This window comes from Heterodontus francisci, chromosome 19 (genome assembly GCF_036365525.1).
Source record: "Heterodontus francisci isolate sHetFra1 chromosome 19, sHetFra1.hap1, whole genome shotgun sequence".
In the NCBI taxonomy this organism is placed as follows: Eukaryota; Metazoa; Chordata; class Chondrichthyes; order Heterodontiformes; family Heterodontidae; genus Heterodontus; species Heterodontus francisci.
Genome location: NC_090389.1, coordinates 14664241 through 14689099, shown reverse-complemented (window position 1 = coordinate 14689099; position 24859 = coordinate 14664241). Strand labels below are relative to the sequence as shown.

The following is a 24859-nucleotide window of genomic DNA, read 5'->3' as shown; positions in this document are numbered from 1 at the left end:
GCAATTCCCTCCTGACAGTATACCACTGTGCCACCACCTCTGCTGGTGGTCTTGCCAGTGGCCAGGACATATCCGGGGATGGGGATGGTGATGGCAGTATCTGGGACACTGTCTGTAAGGTATGATTCCATGAGAGTGCCTATGTCAGGCTGTTGCTTGACTAGTCAGTGGGACAGCTCTCCCAACTTTGGCACAAGGCCCCAGATGTTAGTAAGGAGGACTTTGCAGGGGCAACAGGGCTGGGTTTGCCGTCGTCGTTTCCGGTGCCTAAGTCGATGCCGGGTGGTCCGCCTGGTTTTATTGGCTTCGTAGCTGTTAGATGCAATTGAATGGCTTGCTAGGTCATTTCAGAGGGCATTTTAGAGTCAACCACATTACTGTGGGTCTGGAGTCACATGTAGGCCAGACCAGGTAAGGACGGCAGATTTCCCTCCCTAAAGGACATTGGTGAACCAGATGGGTTTTTACAGCAATCGACAATGGTTTCATTAGACTAGCTTTTAATCCGACATTTATTAATTAAATTCAAATTCCACCTTCTGCTGTGGTGGGATTCGAACCCATTTCCCCAGAGAAATACCCTGGGTCTCTGGGTCACTAGTCCAGCAACAATACCACTACGCCACCATCTCCATTGCATGCAGTGTCAGCATCTGAGCTGGTGACTGCAAGTGCAAAATCAAGTGATGGTAATGTGTTTTCATCATCACTGTCTTCTTGCTGTTCCTCCAGGCTAGGTTGCACTTCTGGCCAATGTGAATGGGTAAGGTTGTGGTGCAGAAAAAGAAAGAGGAGCATTCTTACACCATCTGCATCTTGTAAATCAGAAGAGAGTCTGGGATGAGAAGGAGGTGAGAAATGAGAAGAAGGTATTAGTATGAGGATACCATCATCTTCATTATTTTCAGCTCCTCCCATGGCCACGGCCTCAGCAATGGGCATCCCAACAATGGCCCGCACCATCTCCTCCATGGGGGTCAGGATATGCAGGTGTGCCTCTGCCATTTCAATTAGTTCCTGTTGCCTCTGGTTGTGCGCAACCTTGGCTTGTAAGAGAGAAGGAAGTATCATGCAATCTGTTTTGTCAATGTAGCTATCATGGCCAAATAGCTGCCACAGTGCGCAAGCGGTGTAATATGGGTGTGTGGCTTGTGCAGTGTGTGAGCATGTGGTGAAGTATATTAAGGTCAGGCATGAATAGAGATTGTTGGTCGGTGAGCAATGGGGATGTAGTGAATTGAGAAGTGTGTGAGGCTAGTGGTGCAGTTGGTAGGATATGGCATTTGAAGATGCATTCATGTGAGGTCACTGAACTCTAGTGGCACTGCATTCAGGTCCTCAGGGCTTGACTCCTAGGATTGACCTTCACGACTATCTGCTCCTATTGCCTTCTGAGCGTGTGTGTCCCTTTAAGGTTAAAGGGTATCTCTTCTCATTTCCATCTCCACCAGGGCAGCATCTGAAAAACGTGAAACCCACACTCTTCCCTATGTTGTGTTATTCTTCTGTCTTTCCCAGGTCAGGGTCAGCTTCTCTAGAACTTCCAGCTTCTGCTCCAGCCATAATGCACCTCCCCTTTAAGAGGTGGAGGCTAGCTTTAAGCAGCATAGGCTAGCTTTACATGGTGCTAGGCATGCATGATATTGGCTCCTTGCTCAGGCTTCCATACACTCAATAGTGTGGTTAACACTGGCTAAACACTGAAATCACTTAAAACAGCAGGCAGCATAAAGTTGATGCGCTGCCTTTGCTGCAGCCAACAGGCACAGGTTAATCACACATCATGTTTCTTGGTCTTGGGGACTATGGAATTTAGCCCCCATTATCTGTTAAGAATTGATATTTAGAACTACTGATTGATTATCTTACGATGCCATTTCTCAGAACTTCAGCTGTACAGATGTGGGCTGGAATTTTGTTGCTGCGGCGGGAGCAAAAGCTGGGGGAAACCTTACCTCGGCCGTTTGTAGGACCCTCGGCTGCATTTTTTGGCTGTCCTGCAATTAATTAGTTGCCAACGGGATTCCCATCTCTTCAAAGGATGGGCGCCCACCCCCAGGAGCTGCCAGCCAATTGGAGGCTTGGCAGCACAGCAATGCCATGGGGAGCGATGGTCACTTCAGCAACTGTGCCTAGAAGAGAGAACGCAATGGGAGCAGGCTGCCCTCCCAACCAGATAAGTCGGGTCTGGGGACACTGGGGCCTGCCGGGGGACTGGGGTGAAGGGATGAGGTGGTGATGCCGCGGGGGCCCCTCTGTGGACCACACAGTGGTCGAACAGGAAGACCCCCCCCTCCCCTTGGAACCCGCAGGGAGGCTGCCAGGGTTCATCAGGCAGTCACCTCACAAAGGGAGGGCCCACCAACCACTGGTAAAATGCTAGCCGTGGCAGGAAAAGGCCCCTAATTGACCACTTAAGTGATGCAATTGGCCTCTGGGCAGGTTGGCCATCCTCCCCCTTCTCTGCTGCTGGTATAACGGCATGATGGCAGGTAAATGATGGACACTCCACCCCCACCATCCTTTGCCATTTTACAGCTCTGCACCCACACCCCCACCAGCCTCCCAGTCCCTTCCCAGAGGGTTGATAAAATCCAGCCCAAGATGGGTTAGGATTGCAGTTTTAATGGAGGGATTAGCTAAGTGAGCTGAATGGCTTCTCTCATCTGTACTTGTGACGGATTCCACTGTTACTATCATAATACGCAAGTTATGTACCAGGACTTCTAAGTTTGGCCAAGGAATTTTACCAGAGAAAGTGGTCATAGGAAAATGGATCATCTGGTCCTCCAGAGGTAGCTTCCCTTCAGTTACATGACAAGGCTCATACTAAGGTCAGGACTGCTGTCTTTGGCAGTGTTGTAATTGCAAGACAGCATTAATTAAATGCATCTCTGTTGTCAATCATTTCAATCATCCAGTACAATCGAATGTCTTATTCTATTTATACTTGTTTTTGTGTTCTCCACAGTTTAAAGGTGTCATTGAGTCAGTTACAAGGTCACTGAAACACCAATTAGAAACTGGGGTACAATTTATGCACTCGATTTAGAGGTTCAGCTAAAGGTGCATTTTAGTATTAGTCACTGCCTTCTCAATTACAAATACTCTACAGATCATTTTGCATTATCACTAGAGGTATCGTTTCTGATCTTTACAGTTAGAGATTTCACTTGCAATGTAGCATTAGAACATCAACGTTAAATTATTTAGTCTAGTAGAATCTGCAAAATCCTTTTTTTATTTAATCTACAACTGTCACCTGCAGTAGTTAGAAAAACCTTACACAGGATGACCTCAAACTCTCCTTCTGCACATCATCAACTGCCTCTCAACAACACCATTGAAAATAAATGTGAGGACCTCATGATCGCCTATCTCTAGAATATATGTGATCTGAACTGCTACTAACTAGCTTCTGCTCCTTTCATCTTGTCACTCAGCATTCAATCCTCCTCAATTTGCAGTTCTCTATCTTTTCCCTCAGACCTAATCAGGCTTATTTCCTCCTTTTTTCAAATCCCTCCATGGCCTCGCCACTGCATTCCTGCACTGCACCCCCACCCCACCCCACCAATTTCTGCAGTCTCCTCCAGCCCTGCAACCCTCCGAGATATCTGCACTCATCTAGTTGTGGCCTCTTGAGCATTCCAGATTTTAATTGCTGTACCATTGGTGGCCTTGCCTTCAGCTGCCTCGGCCCTAAGCTCTGGAATTCCCTTCCTAAACCTCCCCAACTCTCTATTTCTCTTTCTTCCTTTAAGATGCTCCTCAGAACCTACCTCTATGACCAAGCCTTTGGCCATCTGACCTAATATCTCCTTATGTGATTTGGTAAACTGTAAAGCGCATTGGAAAGTTTTATTACATTAAAGGCACTATATAAATACAAGCTGTTGTTGAAATTCACCATCTATTTCTTCCACCTCTTTCTGAAGCAGCTTCAACCTCCTTCAGTCGACCCGTTTGTCAAACACCTCTCTGGTACTGGGCTCAGTCCAGTCAAATGGACATTATCATCGTCATTTTAAAAATACCACTCTCAACACTCTCTTAAATTACTACCATATCTCCAACAAACAGCAAGAAATTCTACCTCTGCTCATCCAAATGCATCACCATATTATTTATGTCAGAAGTCTCCTCCTGAAGTTAGAGCTTCCATCAAAAGCAGTTCAACTTTTAAGGATCTTTTTATGCTACTGTAAAACCTGACATAGCCATCCAAGACCCTTGAATGTATCTTTGCCACCTTTCTCTGGCAACTCTCTCTTTTCAAGCCCATTCATTTTGGTTTCTAATGGCTCTTCAGCACCCTGGTCAAAGCTAATGGTTAGTTTTCGATCCCTTTGGGATTAGAAGGAGAAATGAAGACAGAACACAAGTGCCAGGCAATGACCATCTCCAACAAGACAGAATCTAACCATCTCCCGTTGACATTCAATGGCATTACCATTGCTGAATCCCCCACTATCAACATCCTAGGGGCTACCATTGACCAGAAACTGAACTGGAGTAGCCACATAAATACCATGGCTACAAGAGCAGGTCAGAGGCTAGGAATCCTCCTGACTCCCCAAAGCCTGTCCACCATCTACACAAATCAGGAATGCGATGGAATACTCTCCACTTGCCTGGATGGGTGCAGCTCCAACAACACTCAAGAAGCTCGACACCATCCAGGGCAAAGCAGCCCGCTTGATTGGCAACCCATCCACAAATATTCCCTAATATTCTTCTAGTTCCGAAGAAGGGTCACTGACCCGAAACGTTAACTCTGCTTCTCTTTCTACAGATGCTGCCAGACCAGCTGAGTGGTTCCAGCATTTCTTGTTTTTATTTCAGATTTCCAGCATCCGCAATATTTTGCTTTTATTACACAAATATTCCCTCCCTCCACCCCAACGCACAGTGGCAGCAGTGTGTACCATCTACAAGATGCACTGCAGCAATGCACCAAGGCTCCTTAGACAGCACCTTCCAAACCCGCGACCGTTACCAACTAGAAGGACAAGGGCAGCAAATGCATGGGAACATCACCATCTGCAAGTTCCCCTCCAAGTCACATACCATCCTGACTTGGAACTATATTGCCATTCCTTCACTGTTGCTAGGTCAAAATCCTGGAAATCCCTTCCTAACAACATTGGGGGTGCACCTACCTCACATGGACTGCAGTGGTTCAAGAAGGCCGCTCACCACCAGCTTCTCATGGGCAATTAGGGATGGGCAATAAATACTGGCATAGCCAGCAATGCCCACATCCCATGAATGAATAAAAAAGATATGACAAACTTTTCTCCCACACTGTTGTGCAAAATGAGGCAAAAAATTAAGATGAGCTGAAATACTTGTAAGAATCGCAGTCACGGGTTTTTCTTTTATTGTTTTCCCCAATGAAGTTAGCGAGAACAAATAAGCTGCTAAACCGCTGCTTTTGAAAAACATCTAATTTTCCTTATCGGAACTTTCTGAAGCATGGCTGGCTGTCGTCTTATGTGAAGGTTTATTTTCTGCGACTTTTTTTTAATGAGATAAGGAGCATATTGTCTGGTGTGAATGCATTAACTGGTTTTAATGAACATTCCAGTTACTTCACTGATGGAATTGCCATGGTTTGGCACTTAAGAGTGCAGTTGAAATGTCGATGGACTTTACTTAATTACACTTAGCTCTCCATATGTAGAATTCTACAACAATGTACTGCTGTGATGATTAGCCAGGTTGTCTTCTGCGTCTTTGCTGTTTTCAGTTCAGGTATGCAGACAAGAGATCCCATATTTGCCATGGAGTAACGCATTCATCTGCCCATGTCCAACTGCACTTTGTGTAACATTTCATCTTCATGTGTCATGGGACCTCTATTCAGTGCTACTTTTGAGTTGTCAGATTTTCTGCAACTCAGCCAATTTCTTTTGGAGCTGTTACAGCTTTTGTTAGCTTTCTGGGCTGACATATATGCCGTTGGGCTTGTTTTTAGGGTGAGGGATATGGTTTAGCAGTTGGCTCATAGAAACTGGTCTTCCAGAATCCGAATTAGAGTCATAGTCATAGAGAGAGATACAGCACTGAAACGAGTCTGTACCAACCAACAACCACCCATTTATACTAATCCGACATTTAATTCCCATATTCCCTACCACACCCCTACTTTCCCTCAATTCTCCTACCACCTACCTACACTAGGGGCAATTTACAATGGCCAATTTACCTATCAACCTGCAAGTCTTTGGCTGTGGGAGGAAACCGGAGTACCTGGTGCAAACTACACACAGGCAGTACCCAGAACTGAACCCGGGTCACTGGAGCTGTGAGGCTGCGGTGCTAACCACTGCGCCACTGTGCCGCCCTTAATTAAAAGAGTATAAATATAAGAACTACAAACTATCCATCTAATCCCTTAGTCTTTCTGTCTCCTTCCTGGCATCCTTCTATCCCCCTTGGGAAAGCACTGTGAGGTGTTTTAGACAGAGAGGGAGATCAGTAAAGCCCCTCAGTCAGAGAGAGAGAGAGCAAAGTAATCCCTGTCACAGAGAAAAAGAGAGAGACAGAGAGATCAGTGAAACCCCTCAGTCACAGAGAGAAAGAGATCAATGAAATCCCTCAGTCACAGAGAGAGATGGAGATAGAGAGAGATCAGTGAAACCCCTCAGTCACAGAGAGAGAGAGATCAATGAAATCCCTGTCAGAGAGAGAGACAGAAGGCTAAATTTTACCAGCCCTTCGATGCTGTGGGTTGTGGCGGGGAGGCCTGTAAAATGCTACCGGGAGCGGCCCGACATGACCTACAATGTCGAGAAGGCGCCACTGGATATTGGCGGCGGCGGCGAAGCATTGTTGTGGCCCCCCTGCCGCTTGGTGGCAGGGCCTTCATTAAAAGGTTGATAGGTTAATTGGCCATTATAAATTGCCCCTAGTATAGGTAGGTGGTAGGGAAATATAGGGACAGGTGGGGATGTGGTAGGAATATGGAATTAGTGTAGGATTAGGATAAATGGGTGGTTGATGGTCGACACAGACTCGGTGGGCCGAAGGGCCTGTTTCAGTGCTGTATCTCTAAACTAAACTAAACTAAAATTTTCAAATGAGGGTAAAAAGCATGCAAATGAACCTACCTGCCGTATGGAGTTCCAAGGCGAGACACTGGTCAGGCGCTGGGAGGAATGAAATTATCTGGGCGGGGCCAGCGCAAGAGTGGAAAACCTTTTTCAATGGCTGTGGGGATGGTGGGAATGAGTTTAGGGTCAAAGGCAATAAAGTTCGGGGGGAAAGGTCATGTCTGAGAACTCACTTTTTCGGGGGGATATGGAAAACAACTGACTACTTATTCATGGGGGGGTGCGGTAGGTGAGGAGATTGCAGCTGTCAACAGACATTTATTTGAAGGCATTAACAAAACGGTCCCTTTAAACTTTGAAATTTCATCTAAGGGCTTGAAGCCCTTTAAAAATGGAGCCAGAGCCTGCGCGGTGGCGCCGGAGGTTATTGCCGGGGTCATCAGGGGCGGTGACTCCGCCCCTTCATTTAAATGAGCCCCCGCGTGTAATATTGCGGGGGCTATGTGGCAGCTGCTCAGTGCGGGCAGGCTGCCGATTTCAAAGCGCACCGCCATGATGTGCGGCGTGCTCATAAAATTCAGCCCAGAGAGATATCAATGAAACCCCTCAGTCACAGATAGAGAGAGAGAGAGCGAGATGAGTGAAATGCCTCAGTCACAGAAACAGAGAGAGAGATCAGTGAAATCCCTCAGTTACAGAGAGAGAGAGAGAGAGATCAATGAAACCCCTCAGTCACAGATAGAGAGAGCGAGAGATGAGTGAAATACCTCAGCCCCAGAAAGAGAGAGAGATCAGTGAAATCCCTCAGTCACAGAGAGAGAGAGAGAGAGAGATCAATGAAAACCCTCAGTCAGAGAGAGATGAGTGAAACGCCTGTCACAGATAGAGAGAGAGAGATCAGTGAAACCCCTCAGTCAGAGAGAGAGAGAGATGTGAAACCACTCAGTCAGAGATCGAGAGAGATCAATGAAATACCTGTCACAGAGAGAGAAACAAACAAAGCGAGAGATCAGTGAAACCCCTCAGTCACAGAGAGAGATCAGTGAAACCCCTCAGTCACAGAGAGAGAGAGATCAATGAAAGCCCTCAGTCACAGAGAGAGATCAGTGAAACCCCTCAGTCACAGAGAGAGAGAGAGATCAGTGAAACCCCTCAGTCACAGAGAGAGAGAGATCAGTGAAACCCCTCAGTCACAAAGAGAGAGAGAGAGAGATCAGTGAAACCCCTCAGTCCCAGAGAGAGAGAGAGAGATCAGTGAAACCCCTCAGTCACAAAGAGAGAGAGAGAGAGAGATCAGTGAAACCCCTCAGTCCCAGAGAGAGAGAGAGAGAGAGAGAGAGAGATCAGTGAAACCCCTCAGTCACAGAGAGAGAGAAAGAGATCAATGAAATTCCTGTCACAGAGACAGAGATCAGTGAAACTCCTCAGTTACATTTGGAGCTCCGTGTGAAAATTTTGTCGTACAGAGAGCAGTGATAACTATGAATCACACACTCATTCCACAGAGGAGAGCACTCTTATATGACTAGCAAAACATATCAGGCTCTCTCTCAACTGTAAATCTGCTTCGCATTGAACGTTCAGTATAGCAATAAAGAATTCTAACAATAATATAAAAGCAAAATGCTGCAGATGCTGGAAATCTGGAATAAAAACAAATTGCTGGAAATACTCAACAGGTCAGGCAGCATCTGTGGAGAGCGAAACAGAGTTAATGTTTCAGGTCTGTGACCTTTCATCAGAATTGGTTGGAATCTGACCTGTGTATTCAATGGTTGCCACTGCATGGTGGAAGCCACTAGCACCACATGAATAATGTAGCCATGATTTGTAATTTTTCAGGAATGACAACTGTAATAACATGGGGTGGATTTTACAGACCCCCTCCCCCCCCCCAATGTCAGGGGTGGTGGTGGGGAGGGTCAGGAAAATGCCTCCGGCAGAGCTCTGCCATGGGCGGAAGGCCCAGCCTGATACTGACGGGGGTGGCGAGGCCTCGTGGTGGCCCCCGCCACTCAGCGACGGGACAACCATTAACATATTTAAAACCGTTAAAATTAATGCATTAATCAGACTTGTGCCTCCGCCTTCTGTCCCAATGCGATACTGGTGCCGGTGGTTGGCACTCCTACACCTTCGGATCCCCATTCGGGGATCTGAGGCGGAACATTGGTGGGGAGGGGGGAGCAGAAAAGTTTTTCAGTGCAGTGGGGAAGTGGGAGCGGAGCCAAAGTAATTTCATTGGTGTAGGGGATGGGTGGGAAGGGGTAACGTGTGAAGTTTATGAACTTTGGGGGGGCAGGTCAGGTGCAGAAGGTAAGTGTTTTGTGGGGGAGAGAGGGCAGGTAATTAATTCTATGGTTATTGGGAGGGTGGGACAGGGGCATGAAACATTTAACTTTTTTAAAATCAATTTTACATCAATATATCTTTCAATATTTAAATTGAAATGTAGGGCTCGAAGCCCTTTCAAAGTCACGGCAGCATCTGCGCAAAGGCTGCTGGACCGTTGCCGGGGACAGATAGCCCGCCCCCTCCACATCATCGGGGTGGGAGGTCAGCCTGGCTATTTAAATGAGCTGCAGCACTTAACATCGCAGCGGCTCTGAGACATGCGGCCCACAAAGGTGGGCCGCCACTGTTTTCGTTCACCACCGATTACGGCGGTGAGACTGTAAATTTCGGTCCCCCAATAACAGTGGAATGCTAATGCAGTAAATGACTACCTTGCCCTTTTTTAGAGGTAGTCATCACCTGCCAGGGTTGTGCGGAGTGTATGTTTTATGATGATATTGAATTTTTCTCACCAAAAACTGTAGGTATATAGTGAAGTTTACTCTTCGTAATTAAAGTTAATTCAAATTATCTGACAATTCCTTATTTGACTCCTATACTTAGATTGCTAAATTCAAATAGGAAAATTCTAAATTTCTTTCGCACAAGAAACAACATTGCAGTTATCTGGAATAGAGTGTTTGGTGCAATCTCTCCCTTGATAGTTTAGTGAGTAAGTACCCCCTATGGAATTAAACCAAAGAAAACAGAATATCCTAGGTTTGATTCCCAGTTGTTGTTGAGTTTACCAGTCTCAACTCAGATCACGATCATTACTTTAGCTGGATGAAGAAGCAGGAAAATCAGCACCTGCTCAATATCCAGTAACCTATGCTGGAAACGATGGGCTGGATGTTACCAGCCCTCTTAAAATGGGCTGGGGTCTGGGAGGCCTTGTAAAATGGTGGCGAGAGGAAGCCCGATGTTCCTACTGCCACGAGATATTACTGGTGGTGGGAATCTCAATGGCATGCTGCCTGCTGAATGGAGGCGGGTGGCCAATTAAACCAATTAACTGGCCAAATAAACCAATTAATTGGCCACTTCCTGCCTCTACCAGCATTTTGCTGGTGTTAGAGGTGGCCTCCGCTGCGCAGGGAGACTGCCAGCTGGTTCCTGAGGCGGGGGGAGTGGCCCTCCTTTATGGCCACTCCATGGCTAACGGAAGGGCCCCCCAGTGGCAATAGCCACCCTCGTGCCTCCAGCACAGCTGCTGGAGGGAGCACCCCTCCGATCGCCAGGGCCTGCCTCACTGACCCTAGCACATTAAATAAAATAACTTATCTCGCCTTCGAGGGCACCTCAACATGGAGGCGTCCTCTTCTTCTTCCTACAGCCTCAGCAGCAGCCACCCCAACTGGCGGCGTTGCCGAGGCCTCCAAGCTGCTGGCCCTTTGATTGGACCGGCAGCTCTAGGAGGTGGGCCACCATCCTCAATTGGGCAGCAGTCCTTTTGGCGGCCTCTTATTTGGTTGCCGCCAGTAAAATGCCAACCCAGTGTCCCGCCAACCGCCCACGTGGACCCACTTTCCATCCTGGCAGCGCGACATCCTGCCCTTTGTTAAACTTCCAGCCGATGCATGTGAATGTCAGGTGAAGGCCACATCGGGTTTCGCCATGAGGCCATGCACTGTCCAACAATTGAGGAACACATTGCATCGCCTGTACTCACAGATCAAGTATGTCACTGAACATATTGACGTTGAGAGAATCCTATCCCAGCCTGAGCATGTGGCTTCTGAAGGGGAGGCAAGTACATTAAAGCGACTAATTGAAATCAGTAAACAATTTACAATAACAACAATAACAGCAACCTGTGTTTATCTAGCATCTTTAACATCCCAAGGCGCTTCACAGGAGCATTAGCAAACAAAATTTGACACCACATAAGCGGATATTAGGGCAAACGACCAAAAGATTGCTCAAATACGTAGGTTTGAATGAGCGTCTTAAAGGAGGAGAGAGGAAGAGAGACAGAGATGTTCAGAAAGGGAGTTCAATAGCTTTGGGCCTTGGTAACTGAAGGCATGGCCAACAGTGGTGGAGCGATTAAAGTTGGGGATGTTCCAGAGGTGAGAATAATATCAAACGGGATTGGGTACAGTAGCGTAGTGGTTATGTTACTGGATGAGAAATCTAGAAGCCTGCATTAATAATCCACAAACATGAGTTTAAATCCCACCACAGCAGCTGTGGGGAATTCAAATTCAGTTAATTAATTTAAAAAAAACTAGTATCAAAGATGATGACCACAAAACTACCAGATTGTCCTAAAAATCTATATGGTTCACGAATGATCTTCAGGGAAGGAAATCTGTGTCCTTACCTGCTCTGGCCTTTTTGTGACTTCAGATCCACAGCAATGTGGTTGACTCTTAACTGCCCTCTGAAATGGCCCAGCAAGCCACTCATTTGTCTCAAATAGCTATGAAAAAGTCTAATAAGAATAATATTGGAAGGACCATTGAACTAGGCACCAGACATGACAAAGTTACACCCAACCCTGACAAACCTGAGAAGTCCTCCTCACTGACATCTGGGACTTTGTGCCAAAATCCTCCATCACCATTGCTGGGTGCATCCTGTCCCACTGGCAGGACAGACCAACCAGAGGTGATGGCACAGTGGTGTACAGTTGGGAGGAAGTGAGCCTGAAGTCTCATGCCATCAGGTCAAACACGGGAAAGGAAAGCTCCTGCTGAATACCACCTACCACCTCTCTCAACTGATTAACCGGCACTCCTCCATGTTGACTACCACATGGAAGATGCACTAAGGGTGGCAAGGGCACAGAAAGTACTCTGGGTGGGGGAACTTCAATATCCAACACCAAGAGTGGCTCAGTAGTGCCTCTACTGATCCAGCTGGTTGAGTCCTGAAGAACATATCTGCCAGATTGGGCCTGCAGCAGGTAATGAGAGAGCCAACATGAGCAATAAACCTACTTGACTTCATCAATAAATCTACCTGTTGCAGATGCATCTGTCCATGACAGCATTGGTAGGAGTGACCACCGCACAGTCCTTATGGTGACGAAGGTCCATCTTCACACTGAGGATGCCCTCCATTGTTTTGCGTGGCATCATCCCTGTGCTAAATGGGATAGATTCAGAACAAATCGAGTAGCACAAATCTGGACTTTCATGAGGCATTATGGGCCATCAACAAAATTATATTCTCCCAGCATCTGTAAGCTCACGACCCATCAAATCCCTCACTCAACCATTACTATCAAGCCAGGGGATCAAACCCGGTCAATCAGGAGCGTAGGAGAGCATGCCAGGAGCAGCATAAGTTGTACCTAAAAATGAGGCGCCAACCTGGTGAAGTTACAACACAGGACTAGATGTATTCTAAACAGGATCCCATAGTCAAAGATAAGCAATCCCACGACCAACTGATCAGATCAAAGCTCTACAGTCCTGCCACATCCAGTTGACATGGTGGTGGACAATTAAACAACTAACAGCAGGAGGAGGCTCCAGGAGAGCTCCCATCCTCACTGATGGTTGAGTCCAGCATGTCAGTGCAAAAAACTAGGCTGAAGCATTTCAGCCAGAGGTACTGAGTGGATGATCCATCTTGGCTTCTTCCTGAGGTCCCGAGCATCACAGATGCCAGTCTTCAGCCAATTTGAATCACCCCATGTGATATCAAGCAATGGCTGAGCACAATAGATACAGCAAAGGCTATGGTTCCTGACAACATCCTGGCTGTAGAGTTGAAGACCTATGCTCCAGAATTAGCTGCACCTTGAGCCAAGCTGATGCAGTACAGCTACAGTACTGGCATATCCTTGACAAAGTGGAAAGTTGCCCAGGTATGTCCTGTCCACAAAAAGCAGGCAAATTCAATTTGGCCAATTACTGCCTCATCAGCCTACTTTCAATCATCAGCAAAGTGATGCAAATTGTCATTGACAATGTTTTCAAGTGGCACTTATCAATAACCTATTCACCAATGCTCACATAGAGTTGCACCAGGACCACTCTGCTTGAGACATCGTTTGAACATTGGTCCAAACATGGGCAACAGAGCTGAAGTCAAAAGGCAAGGTGAAAGTGACTGCCTTGACATCAAAGTAGTGTTACGACCAGATGAGGCAGGGGTCTAGGGCTCCCCTCTCAGCCTTTTCCTGGTTTGGTTATAATAGGGTTTAATCTTTAAAATACTGTGTTTTTAGCTTCCCCTCAGTGAATCATTGCTCACTGCTCTCTGATTGTAATGGCAAAGAAATCAATCCGGCAGGTTTTCTCAGATTTAAACAAGAAAGGTGTAAGTTTATTAATCTTAAAACTCTAATTCAGTTAAAACTACTAAAAATATGCGACGTGACCAAGTTAGCATACATTTGCGATAAACACACACGCAAATAGAGACAGAGGAGGCGAAAGAAGGCGAAAGGTTTGAAGTAATAGTTGGAGTTCAGTTATTGGTTTTGGATTGGATGTAAAGTCTTTGATTGAAGTTAAATCTTGCATTTCTCGTTGGGGCCCTGTGCACACTTTCAAACTTGTTTTGCTGATTTCTGGAGGCTTAAGTTGTTTCCGTGGGTCCCTGGAACTTTGCGTGAGAGAGAGAAACAGAGAGAGAGGTGCTCTCTTCTTGAAGTTCACTTGTAGTCTCTTCCCAAACTGTTCTGTGTCAGGCACAATTCAAACAAACCCAGGTTGGCCAGCAGCTTAGTCATGTGACTAGCTCCTTGTTTAGAGCAGACTCGCCTGCGAGATTTGTGGATTCCTTTAAGCTCACCAGACACTCTCAGTGTGGGGGTGGGATGCTGGCTCAATGACTCTCAATGTCTCTTGATCATCACGATGGATAAAATCCATCCGGCTAATTGATTTAGGGAGTACTCCCATTGTTTTCTTCGTACACCTGTCATTTAGAATGCAAATGTGCAGCCATGTTTTCAGCCACTGTTGCGGTCTTTTTAAACAAGTTATTTCAAGTCAAGTAATAGTTCAAAAATAATGTTCCATATGATGAAATTAATATTTTTGCTGGTGTGCTTTCCGTCACACCTCCACATCCAATGGAATGAAATGTGATATTAGGAGAGCATTTCATTAGAAAAATAGAAAGGAGAGAAAGTACAGGAAAACAAGCATGCATTTCTCTCATTCATTCTTGTTAATTCAGAAATCCTAAAAATTGTTACAGCCTGTCTTCCCTTTGTAGCAGTGCTGCTTTAAACTGCCCCTTTTCCCTTGAGGTGGGTCTGAGATAGTTATGTGTTGCCCAAAGGGGTTTAAAGTTTCTTCACTATCAGCCTGCAATACATTGGGAATGGGCATCCCAATAAACATGTGATTTTTGAGGAAGCTTGCAGTTTGCACATTTTCATGACTGCCTCGGGTGCCCTAGTTCCTGTTGAGGTCTGCAGGAGGAGGGTTAGATTTAGTTAGCCCTGGTTTGGAGTTCTGCTCATGAGAGTTGACAGTGGGTGGATCCACTTTGATCTCTCTTTCAATGCCCAGATGAGTCATGCAAGGGCTTTTCACTTTAGGGTATGGTTGGTTCCCTTTTCTCCTGACTGTGGGGGTGGATTCTTTACTAACCTTCCCTTTGTCCTCTGAGACACTCCTGCTTGCAGGTATTTGTCCAGATACTGCTGCACTCCCCTGTGGCACTTCGACTGGGTTAGGCATCACCCTCATGGTTTCTCTGCCCTCGAGGACTTTCTTTGTCCCTGTAGATTTCTGTAAATGCTGTTAGCAACTCTGGTGGGGTGCTTCTAATGTCTGCATTTACATAGGAAGATGTCGGGTCTAATTTGTCCAACATTTCTGGGTTGGCTGACCGGACAGTAGGGGTTTTCATTTGGGGACCCTCGCAGATCTCCTTTAACCTGTCCTCTTTGCTCCTTTTTCCGCTTTCCTCTCGAACGTTTTACCAGACCTGTGTCTGACTGTCCCCTTTTGTTCTTGGCAGGGGTCCCTTACAATTCACCAGCCCTCTGCTGGAGGGTCCTCCAAATGCCAATACAGGACTTAGGGGTGCTGATATCACTGTAGGTTGGGGTTTCCCCTCAACCTGGCACATGTGGCAACTCCTACAGTACTCCATCACATCTTTGTGGAGTTTTAGCCAGTCGAACTGCTGTCTCATGCTGGCTTTGGTTTTTCGTATATCGACATGTACAGCCATTGTAATCTCATGGGCCATTCTTAATATTTCTCTCTGGTACTCTGCAGCACCACTACCTGGTGAACCACTGTCCACTCCTTGCTCTCAGGTTTGTGAGGAGAACTCCACTTCCTCATCAGTACCTCATTCTTTAAATAGTACCAGTCAGGGACTCACTCTGCTTCAATTTCAGACTGGGCAGCCTGTGCTAATTCTCTCAGTACTGGGTTGGCTCGCTGAGCCTCAGCAACGGAAGATTCGTTTAATTCATTCCCTGGGTCCTCTAACTTTCCAAAGAAAATCTCAGACAGACAGACCTCATGGTCATCTGCCTGCAGTGCCACTTTAGTCTCCTCTGGGGAGCTGGTTTGGTCATGGTTCACTACACATTCAGGGGAACTGCATGTGACCGTCACCTGCCACGGCCCTGTCTCTCTGACCTCCTGCGGTCTCTCTATCACTACTGAGGAAGCTACCACCTTCGCCCCCGCCAGATCATTACCTAGGAGCAGGTCAACCCTGTCATAAGGCAAATTAGGAACAATCCCTATGATCACCGGTCCCGAAATTAGGTCGCACTCCAAGTGCACACGGTGTAAAGGTACAGGTGTACACTGCCCTCCAATACCATTTACCACCATTTTGGTATTTACTGCACTTTCTGGGAGAAAGGTCAGGCCTTTTCCCAATAAAAAGGATCTGGCGGCCCCTGTATTCCTGAGGATTACTATGGGCTTGCTTGCCCCACTCGACGGATATGGGGTTACTCTCCCTGATACAAAATCCCGATAACCTTCAGGAATCCTATTCAATTTTCCTGCAGCAGTATGTTTTTTGGGCCTTACTACTGCTGCGGTTAAAGCCACAACTTGTTCAGCTGTGCTTTCCATCAGGGTCCTTTCTCCTTCACTGAGCAGGTGTGCCCTCATTAACCCTACAGGCTTTCCCCGTAGTTTCCAGCAGTCAGCTCTCAGATGACCTGCCTTATTACAATGGAAGTACACAGGTCTCTGGGTCTCACACCTTCCTTTTTGGCTGGAGGAGGGCCCCCGTGTCTCCTGCTTTTCTTTCTCTCCCAGGACTGCTTGGGCTCCTATCACCTTCCCACCCTTTGTCCTTTTCGGATTTGTGGGGGTGACTAGGAAAGGTTTTCCCCTGGGGAACCGACTTATATATTACAGCAAACTCATCAGCCAGAACTACGGCTTGTCTTGCTCTATGAACTTTTTGTTCCTCTACATGAGTCTTCATGGAGAGTGGGAGAGAGTTTTTAAATTCCTCTAGCAAAACTACCTCCCTGAGGTTTTCATAGCTGGGCTGCACTTTAAGAGCCCTCAACCACTGGTCAAAAGCCAGCTGCTTACTTCTCTTGAACTCCAAGTAAGTTTGATCAGCTTGCTTCCTGAGGGTTCCAAGTTTTTGGTGGTAGGCATCCGGTACTAGATCATATGCCCCAAGGATATCATTTTTTTGTCAGTTCATAATTTGATGAAATCTCATCTGGCAACAGGGAATAAATCTCATAGGCTTTTCCTGTTAACTTACTTTGCAACAGAAGAGTACAAGTCTCAGCCAGCCACATTAACTGCCTTGCAAGTTTCTCAAAAGATACAAAAAATGCTTCCACATCTCCTTCATTGAATTTTGGAATCAAATGGGACAATTTTTAAAATTCTGTACACAACCCCGCACTTGTATTTTCTATGCTTTCACTGGAGTTACTCTGTCACCCCCAAGTTAATTCAAGCCATCTCAGCTCTTTTTCTTCCCATTCCTTCTGGAAATTTCTTTGTCTTTCTCTCTCCTGTCTCTCTTTTTCTTTCGCCTTTCTTTCTTTCTCTCTCTCCTCTCTCTATTTAACTTTCTCCTGTCTCTCCATTTCTCTCTCTCTTTCCCTGTTTTCTAATTCAAGTTTCCTCTGTTCCAATTGTATCTTTGCTAGCAATACCCTGTCAGAGTCTATTTCTAACCCTGTCTCTGCTTCTTCAGATTCAAGGGAAAAATGGTTGGCCACTAGCCTTAGCAGTTTGGACTTCCTAACCTTGGCACAGAAAGTGATCCCACACTGCTCAGCCATATTCCTCAACTCTCCCATAGACAGTGGCTTTAACCTATCACAAGTTACTTCACCCTGGCTTGGGGAGTTACTGGCTTCAGTTTGTATTCTAGCACACACAACCACAAGAAAACCTGCAATGAAAACTTTTCTCTTTTTGATTGGCATCAATTTGACTTCCCACTTCCAATTTCTCGTTTGTCTGTGGGTCCAATCCGGGACATTGGTCCCCAAATTTCTGTTACGACCAGGTGAGGCAGGGGTCTAGGGCTCCCCTCTCAGCCTTTTTCTGGTTTGGTCGTAACAGGGTTTAATCTGAAAACACTGTGTTTTTAGCTTCCCCTCAGTGAATCCTTGCTCACTGCTCTCTAATTGTAATGGAAAAGAAATCAACCAGACAGGTTTTCTCAGATTTAAGCAAGAAAGGTGTAAGTTTATTAACCTTAAAACTCTAATTCAGTTAAAACTACTAAAAATACATGATGTGACCAACACTAGCATGCATATTCAATAAACACACACGCAAATAGAGACAGAGGAGGAGAAACAAGGGGAAAGGTTTGAAGTAATAGCTGGAGTTCAGTTTTGGATTGGATGTAAAGTCTTTGATTGAAGTTAAGTCTTGCATTTCTCGTTGGGGCCCTGTGCACACTTTCAAACTTGTTTTGCTGGTCTTCTGACTTGAGACTTATGTTACTTCCGTGGGTCCCTGGAACTTTGCGTGAGAGAGAGAGAGAGACAGACAGAGAGAGAGGTGCTCTCTTCTTGAAGTTCACTTGCAGTCTCTTCCCAAACGGCACAGTGGCGCAGTGGTTAGCACCGCAGCCTCACAGCTCCAGTGACCCGGGTTCAATTCTGGGTACTGCCTGTGTGGAGTTTGCAAGTTCTCCCTGTGTCTGCGTGGGTTTCCTCCGGGTGCTCCGGTTTCCTCCCACAGCCAAAAGACTTGCAGGTTGATAGGTAAATTGGCCATTATAAATTTCCCCTAGGATAGGTAGGCGGTAGGGGAATATAGGGACAGGTGAGGATGTGATAGGGATATGGGATTAGTGTAAGATTAGTATAAATGGGTGGTTAATGGTCAGCACAGACTCGGTGGGCCGAAGGGCCTGTTTCAGTGCTGTATCTCTAAATCTAAAAATCTAAATCTAAACTGTTCTGTGTCAGGCACAATTCAAACAAACCCTGGTTGGCCAGCAGGGTAGTCATGTGACTAGCTCCTTGTTTAGAGCAGCCTCGCCTGCGAGATTTGTGGATTCCTTCAAGCTCACCAGGCACTCTCAGTGGGGGGCGGGGGTAGGATGCTGGCTCAATGACTCTCAATGTCTCTTGATCATCATTATGGATAAAATCCATCTGGCTGATTGAATTGGGGGTACTCCCATTGTCTTCTTCATGCGACCGTCTTTTAGAATGTAAATGTGCAGTCATGTGTTGTGGTTTTTTTAAACAAGTTATTTTAAGTCCAGTAATAGGCTCAAAGATCATGTTCCATATAACGAAATTAATGTCTAATTTTGGCAGGTGTGTTTTCCGTCACAGCAGCATTTGACCAAATGTGGCACCAAAGGGCCTTAGTAAATTTGGAAGTCAATGGGAATCAGGGGAAATCTCTCTACTGGTTGGAGTCATACTGAGCACAAGGGAAGATAGTTGTGATTGCTTGCCAGGACATCACTGCAAGGTTCCTCAGGGTAGTGTCCTAGGCCCAACCCTCTTCAGCTGCTTCATTGATCACCTTCCCTCCATCATAAGTGACGATGTTTGCTGATGATTGCCTAAAGCTCAGATCCATTTGCAACTCTTCAGATAATGAACCAGTCCATACCCGCATGTTGTAAACCTGGACAACATTCAGGCTTGAGCTTAAAAGTGGCAAGTAACATTTATGCCACTTATGTGTCAGGAAATGACCGTCTCCAAGAAAAGACAGTCAAACGACTTTCCCTTAATATTCAATTACATTACCATTGCTGAATCCTCCATCATCAAGATCCTTGTTTTTGAGGGGGGGTGGTGCACGGGGTCATGACTGACCAGCAATTTAACTGGACCAGCTGGCTAAAAGAACAGGTCAGAGGCTGGATATTCTGCGGTGAATAACTCACCTCGTAACTCCCCAGAGCCTGTCCACCATCTACAAGTCACAGGTCAGGAGTGGGATGAAACGCCCTCCACATGCTTGGATCAATGCAGCTCCAACAACATTCAGGAAGCTCAACACCATCTTGCACAAAGCAACCCATTTGATTGCCACCCCATCCACCACCTTAAACATTCACTCCCTCCACCACAGGCGTACAATGGTAGCAGTGTGTACCATCTACAAGATGCACTGCAGCAACTCACCAAGGGTCCTTTGACAGCACCTTTTAAGCCCACGACCTCTACCATCCAGAACACCACCACCTGCAAGTTCCCCTTGAAGCCAAACACCATCCCAGCTTCGAACTATATCACCATTCCTTTATTGCCGCTGGGTCAAAATCCTGGAATTCCCTCCCTAACAGCATTCTGGGTGTACCTCCAATACATGGACTGCAGCAGTTCAAGAAGGCAGCTCACCATCACTTTCATAAGGGTAATTAGGGATGGGCAATGAATGCTGGCTTTAAGAGTGATGCCCATATCCTGTAAATGAATTAAAAAACACTCTATGCCTTACATTCTCTAACCATGAATGATAAACATTTAGAGAAAATGGAATAACATGTTAAATGACTCAGTAGAAGCATACTTGGTTGTAAACAAACATACCAATAATGCCAGACAGGAAAAGACCCTCTGATCCATCTGTCCCACATAACTGTGACACCTTGTGCATCACAATATTCACATGCTCTACCAAACCAGAACCATGTGATCCCTGGGAGAATGGAGCCTTTAAGTCCATCCCTCAGTAATACCAAACTTACGTGTAAACTTTCAGCACAAAATCCTTTTCCTCTCGGAGTTCGGCAATAGATGGCAGAACGTCCATCATACTCAGGACTGCACAGCCATACGGGCGCCGGTACTGCACGTGAGGTGGGCCTTTCTTTGAATCATTGGATAACATCCGACCTTGAAAGGGCACAGAGATAGGCAAAAGGTTAGTTTCCTATAAAATGCTCTTGCCTCAAAACGCCTGACAATCAGTGCCTGCGAGCAACAAGCTGTGCAGGAATTGCTAATTCCGCAAGCACACAACTGAGATTCTGGCATTTTAAATATATTTAGCACCGGTTTTTCAAAATCACATTTTTAAACAACATGATATTTTTCTCTTCTCCCTCCTGCACTCTTTCAGTTCAGTTGTTGTCCCCTTGTTCAAGAAGGGGAGTAGAGACAGCCCTGGTAATTATAGACCTGAGAGCCTTACTTCGGTTGTGGGTAAAATGTTGGAAAAGGGTTTAAGAGACAGGATTTATAATCATCTTGAAAAGAATAAGTTCATTAGCGATAGTCAGCACGGTTTTGTGACGGGTAGGTCGTGCCTCACAAACCTTATTGAGTTTTTCGAGAAGGTGACCAAACAGGTGGATGAGGGTAAAGCAGTGGATGTGGTGTATATGGATTTCAGTAAGGCGTTTGATAAGGTTCCCCATGGTAGGCTATTGCAGAAAATACGGAAGTATGGGGTTGAAGGTGATTTAGAGCTTTGGATCAGAAATTGGCTAGCTGAAAGAAGACAGAGGGTGGTGGTTGATGGCAAATGTTCATCCTGGAGTTTAGTTACTAGTGGTGTACCGCAAGGATCTGTTTTGGGGCCACTGCTGTTTGTCATTTTTATAAATGACCTGGAAGAGGGTGTAGAAGGGTGGGTTAGTAAATTTGCGGATGACACTAAGGTCGGTGGAGTTGTGGATAGTGCCGAAGGATGTTGTAGGGTACAGAGGGACATAGATAGGCTGCAGAGCTGGGCTGAGAGATGGCAAATGGAGTTTAATGCGGAAAAGTGCGAGGTGATTCCCTTTGGAAGGAGTAACAGGAATGCGGAGTAACAGGAATGCAGAATATCGGGCTAATGGGAAGATTCTTGGTAGTGTAGATGAACAGAGAGATCTTGGTGTCCAGGTGCATAAATCCCTGAAAGTTGCCACCCAGGTTAATAGGGCTGTTAAGAAGGCATATGGTGTGTTACCTTTTATTAGTAGGGAGTTTCGGAGCCACGAGGTCATGCTGCAGCTGTACAAAACTCTGGTGAGACTGCACCTGGAGTATTGCGTGCAGTTTTGGACACCGCATTATAGGAAGGATGTGGAAGCTATGGAAAGGGTGCAGAGGAGATTTACTAGGATGTTGCCTGGTATGGAGGGAAGGTCTTACGAGGAAAGGCTGAGGGACTTGAGGTTGTTTTCGTTGGAGAGAAGGAGGAGTAGAGGTGACTTAATAGAGACATATAAGATAATCAGAGGATTAGATAGGGTGGATAGTGAGAGTCTTTTTCCTCGGATGGTGTTGGCAAACACGAGGGGACATAGCTTTAAGTTGAGGGGTGATAGATATAGGACAGATGTCAGAGGTAGTTTCTTTACTCAGAGAGTAGTAGGGGCGTGGAACGCCCTGCCTGCAACAGTAGTAGACTCGCCAACTTTAAGAGCATTTAAGTGGTCATTGGATAGACATATGGATGAAAATGGAATAGTGTAGGTCAGATGGTTTCACAGGTCGGCGCAACATCGAGGGCTGAAGGGCCTGTACTGCGCTGTAATGTTCTAATTCTAATTCAGTCACCAGCCCCTTACATGAAATGACACCTTGAAACCAGTGCACAGCACATCCCTGTTAAGTATCCCTTTGTGCAGGGAAGCCCATATCCTTCAATGTAGCATGACTTGAATTCAGGAATTTTGGTCGTACTGGGCGGGGGGGGGGGGGTGCGGGGAGGCAGAGCTGGCAGAAGCCCACAGCTGTTTTGTGGAGCAAAGAGAACCATTCACACTCTTATGCTCTCTCCATTCCCACAAAAATACAATTGTCACAACTTTTTGTGGCTGTTTCCTGAGTGAGCCACAGTATTCCCTTTAAGTACTTCTGCTTAGGCTGTTCATTGCCTGTATGAATGGGCGAAGCATAATCAGAGTTACTGAGGCTCAGCCCATGTGTCCCTCAAATTTGCAAGTACATCATCAGGACACCAATTGCACATGCCGCAGCTCCACCACCTGCAACCACCCTGGGGTAGGCTCTTTTCAAAATGGCTGTGGCCAGAACATGGACACCTATGGTAAATCTACTGACTCCATTTTGAGGCCCTTACTGCCCCATTAACGCTGTGTCTGGTCAGCTAAAATCCAACCCCCCATATGATGCACCTATGAACCTTGGCACTTTACCTGGTAGCTCAATGATATTTTACAGATCTTCATCAAGTAGCAATACAGCATAATGTACAATATCATGCAATAATATTCAGAACATTGTACTTCAAAATAACACTCAAGTTTGAATTATCCATTCTGATGGTGTGCCAATTATTTTACACTTAAGTTCTCAACTATAGATGGTTGTAAATATCAAGGTTTTACCTATTCGTATTACATGAGCAACTATGTAGAGATCTCGCTTCAGATCCTTATTACTGAGATCCTGAAAGTCCAAACATAAAAAGCAGTTATGTTAGGTAAATGACAGTGAGGATTACAGACAGAACTATAGTCAACAGCATAACTTGAGGTAGATGATGCAATGAAGTGTAATTAATTCTATAGGTATATTCATCAAATTCACCCTTATTAGCATTATCCGCAGTCAGCATTTTAAACTGTGTCAATGTTTCACATGATAAATCAACTTTTTCCACTGAGATTAGTGTCAAGTAATGAGATCAGTTGGAGAGGTGGAACCAATTAGACATTACTTTCTCGCATTGTTAGCTACAATGCACTTGAGGAAGAAGATGTTAAGAACAGCTGCTGACTTCTTAACGATGTTGCTACAGGTATATTGTTGTCCCACTCCATGTACACAAACATTACTTCCTGTAACACTGTTTATGCCAACATTGATAAATTATAAAGCTCCTATGTAAACATTTATAATTGCATTCTGTATGTAAACATTTTATAATGGCAAAGTTGTATGGCAACATTTCACCAGCGTAGTTTGTTGCTGAACTGTTCAGAACACTTTAAATGCTTTCTGGAAAAATGAATTTGGCTACTATTTTTATCCTAATTGAAATTTCTAACGTCCAAAAGAGCTTTTAAACAAAATAATATAGTACATATTTCACTATAACATGATTAAGTGTATCACTTGCATTGCTTTTTATGAGTTTTAATACCATTATTATAAGTTTTTACTTGAGGGCCTCAGTCTTCAAATACCTAATTTTGCCCAAATGATAATCACCAGCACAAAGGTACAAAAACAGAATTGTAAATTGAAATGTAGGAATTTGTAAATTGTAATACTTCCTAATAGGTGTGTAACAACAATGTGATGCTTCTGGTAATAGCTTATAAGCTTCCTCTCTGTGATGCCTTTCTTGCCTAAACTCATGCTTTTAATAACACCACTGCCCTCAAAATGGTGGCGGCAAAAATTGGCTTCTATTCTTTTGGCTTTGTATGAAGGATATTGGACAGAAGTCAGTCAAGGCAATATTGTTGATTACTAAAACAATCACCAAGTATAGTCATAAACCATCAAAATGCCTTCCCATGAGTAGCATAATAATTCATCAAAACATTGAACAGGGTTACAAGATTTAAACCGTTACCCTATTTCCTTACTCTGAACTAAAGGGAACAGATAATTCATTTAAGACCTTTGTTAGTTAAGCACCACCCCTCCCCCCGTAGTATTGTGTGTGTCATCCTAAATGATCCCAGACTACGAACCAATTGAAAAGATCAACTATCGAGATGCCCCGCCATCTAAAAACTGTGAAAGGCCAGATAATAATCCATGTCAGTGAATGAGAATAGTGCAGTAATGAAGTCATGGGTTCATGTGTTAATTTACCAATTGGATGGCAGCTACAACTTTTTTAAAGTATGGTGTTATGTATGCTAGACTTTGTAAGATGATTATGTTTTAATAACTCGGTTTTTAAAAAGTTTAAGATGGAGTAAGGGAAGTCAGGTGACCTTACATCAACTCTACTTAAAGATAAGACAGAAATTGTGGTTACCAGGACAACAGAGAACACAGATCAAAGACTTTTGTTGAAAAAAACAGAGACAGCAGGAGTATAACACCTGAAGAACAATGGGTTTCACCCTCCCAGACTTCCAGATGATAAACAAGGAGGCAGTGATTCTGAAAATGCAAATGTGCATGGCAGCTGCTAATT

At 45.3% G+C, this 24859-nt stretch overlaps 1 protein-coding gene across 1 annotated transcript in view; it reads right to left on the bottom strand.

Moving 5' to 3' along the window:
* The window catches only part of dock3 (dedicator of cytokinesis 3), a 1369418-nt gene that overhangs the window by 490448 nt on the left and 854111 nt on the right, over window positions 1-24859 (bottom strand). The window contains exons 11-12 of the mRNA XM_068052296.1: window positions 23088-23148; window positions 20493-20640 (exon numbers count right to left, since the gene is read on the bottom strand). Coding sequence (XP_067908397.1) covers window positions 20493-20640; window positions 23088-23148 — 209 coding nt within the window. The remainder of the gene's footprint in view (window positions 1-20492; window positions 20641-23087; window positions 23149-24859) is intronic.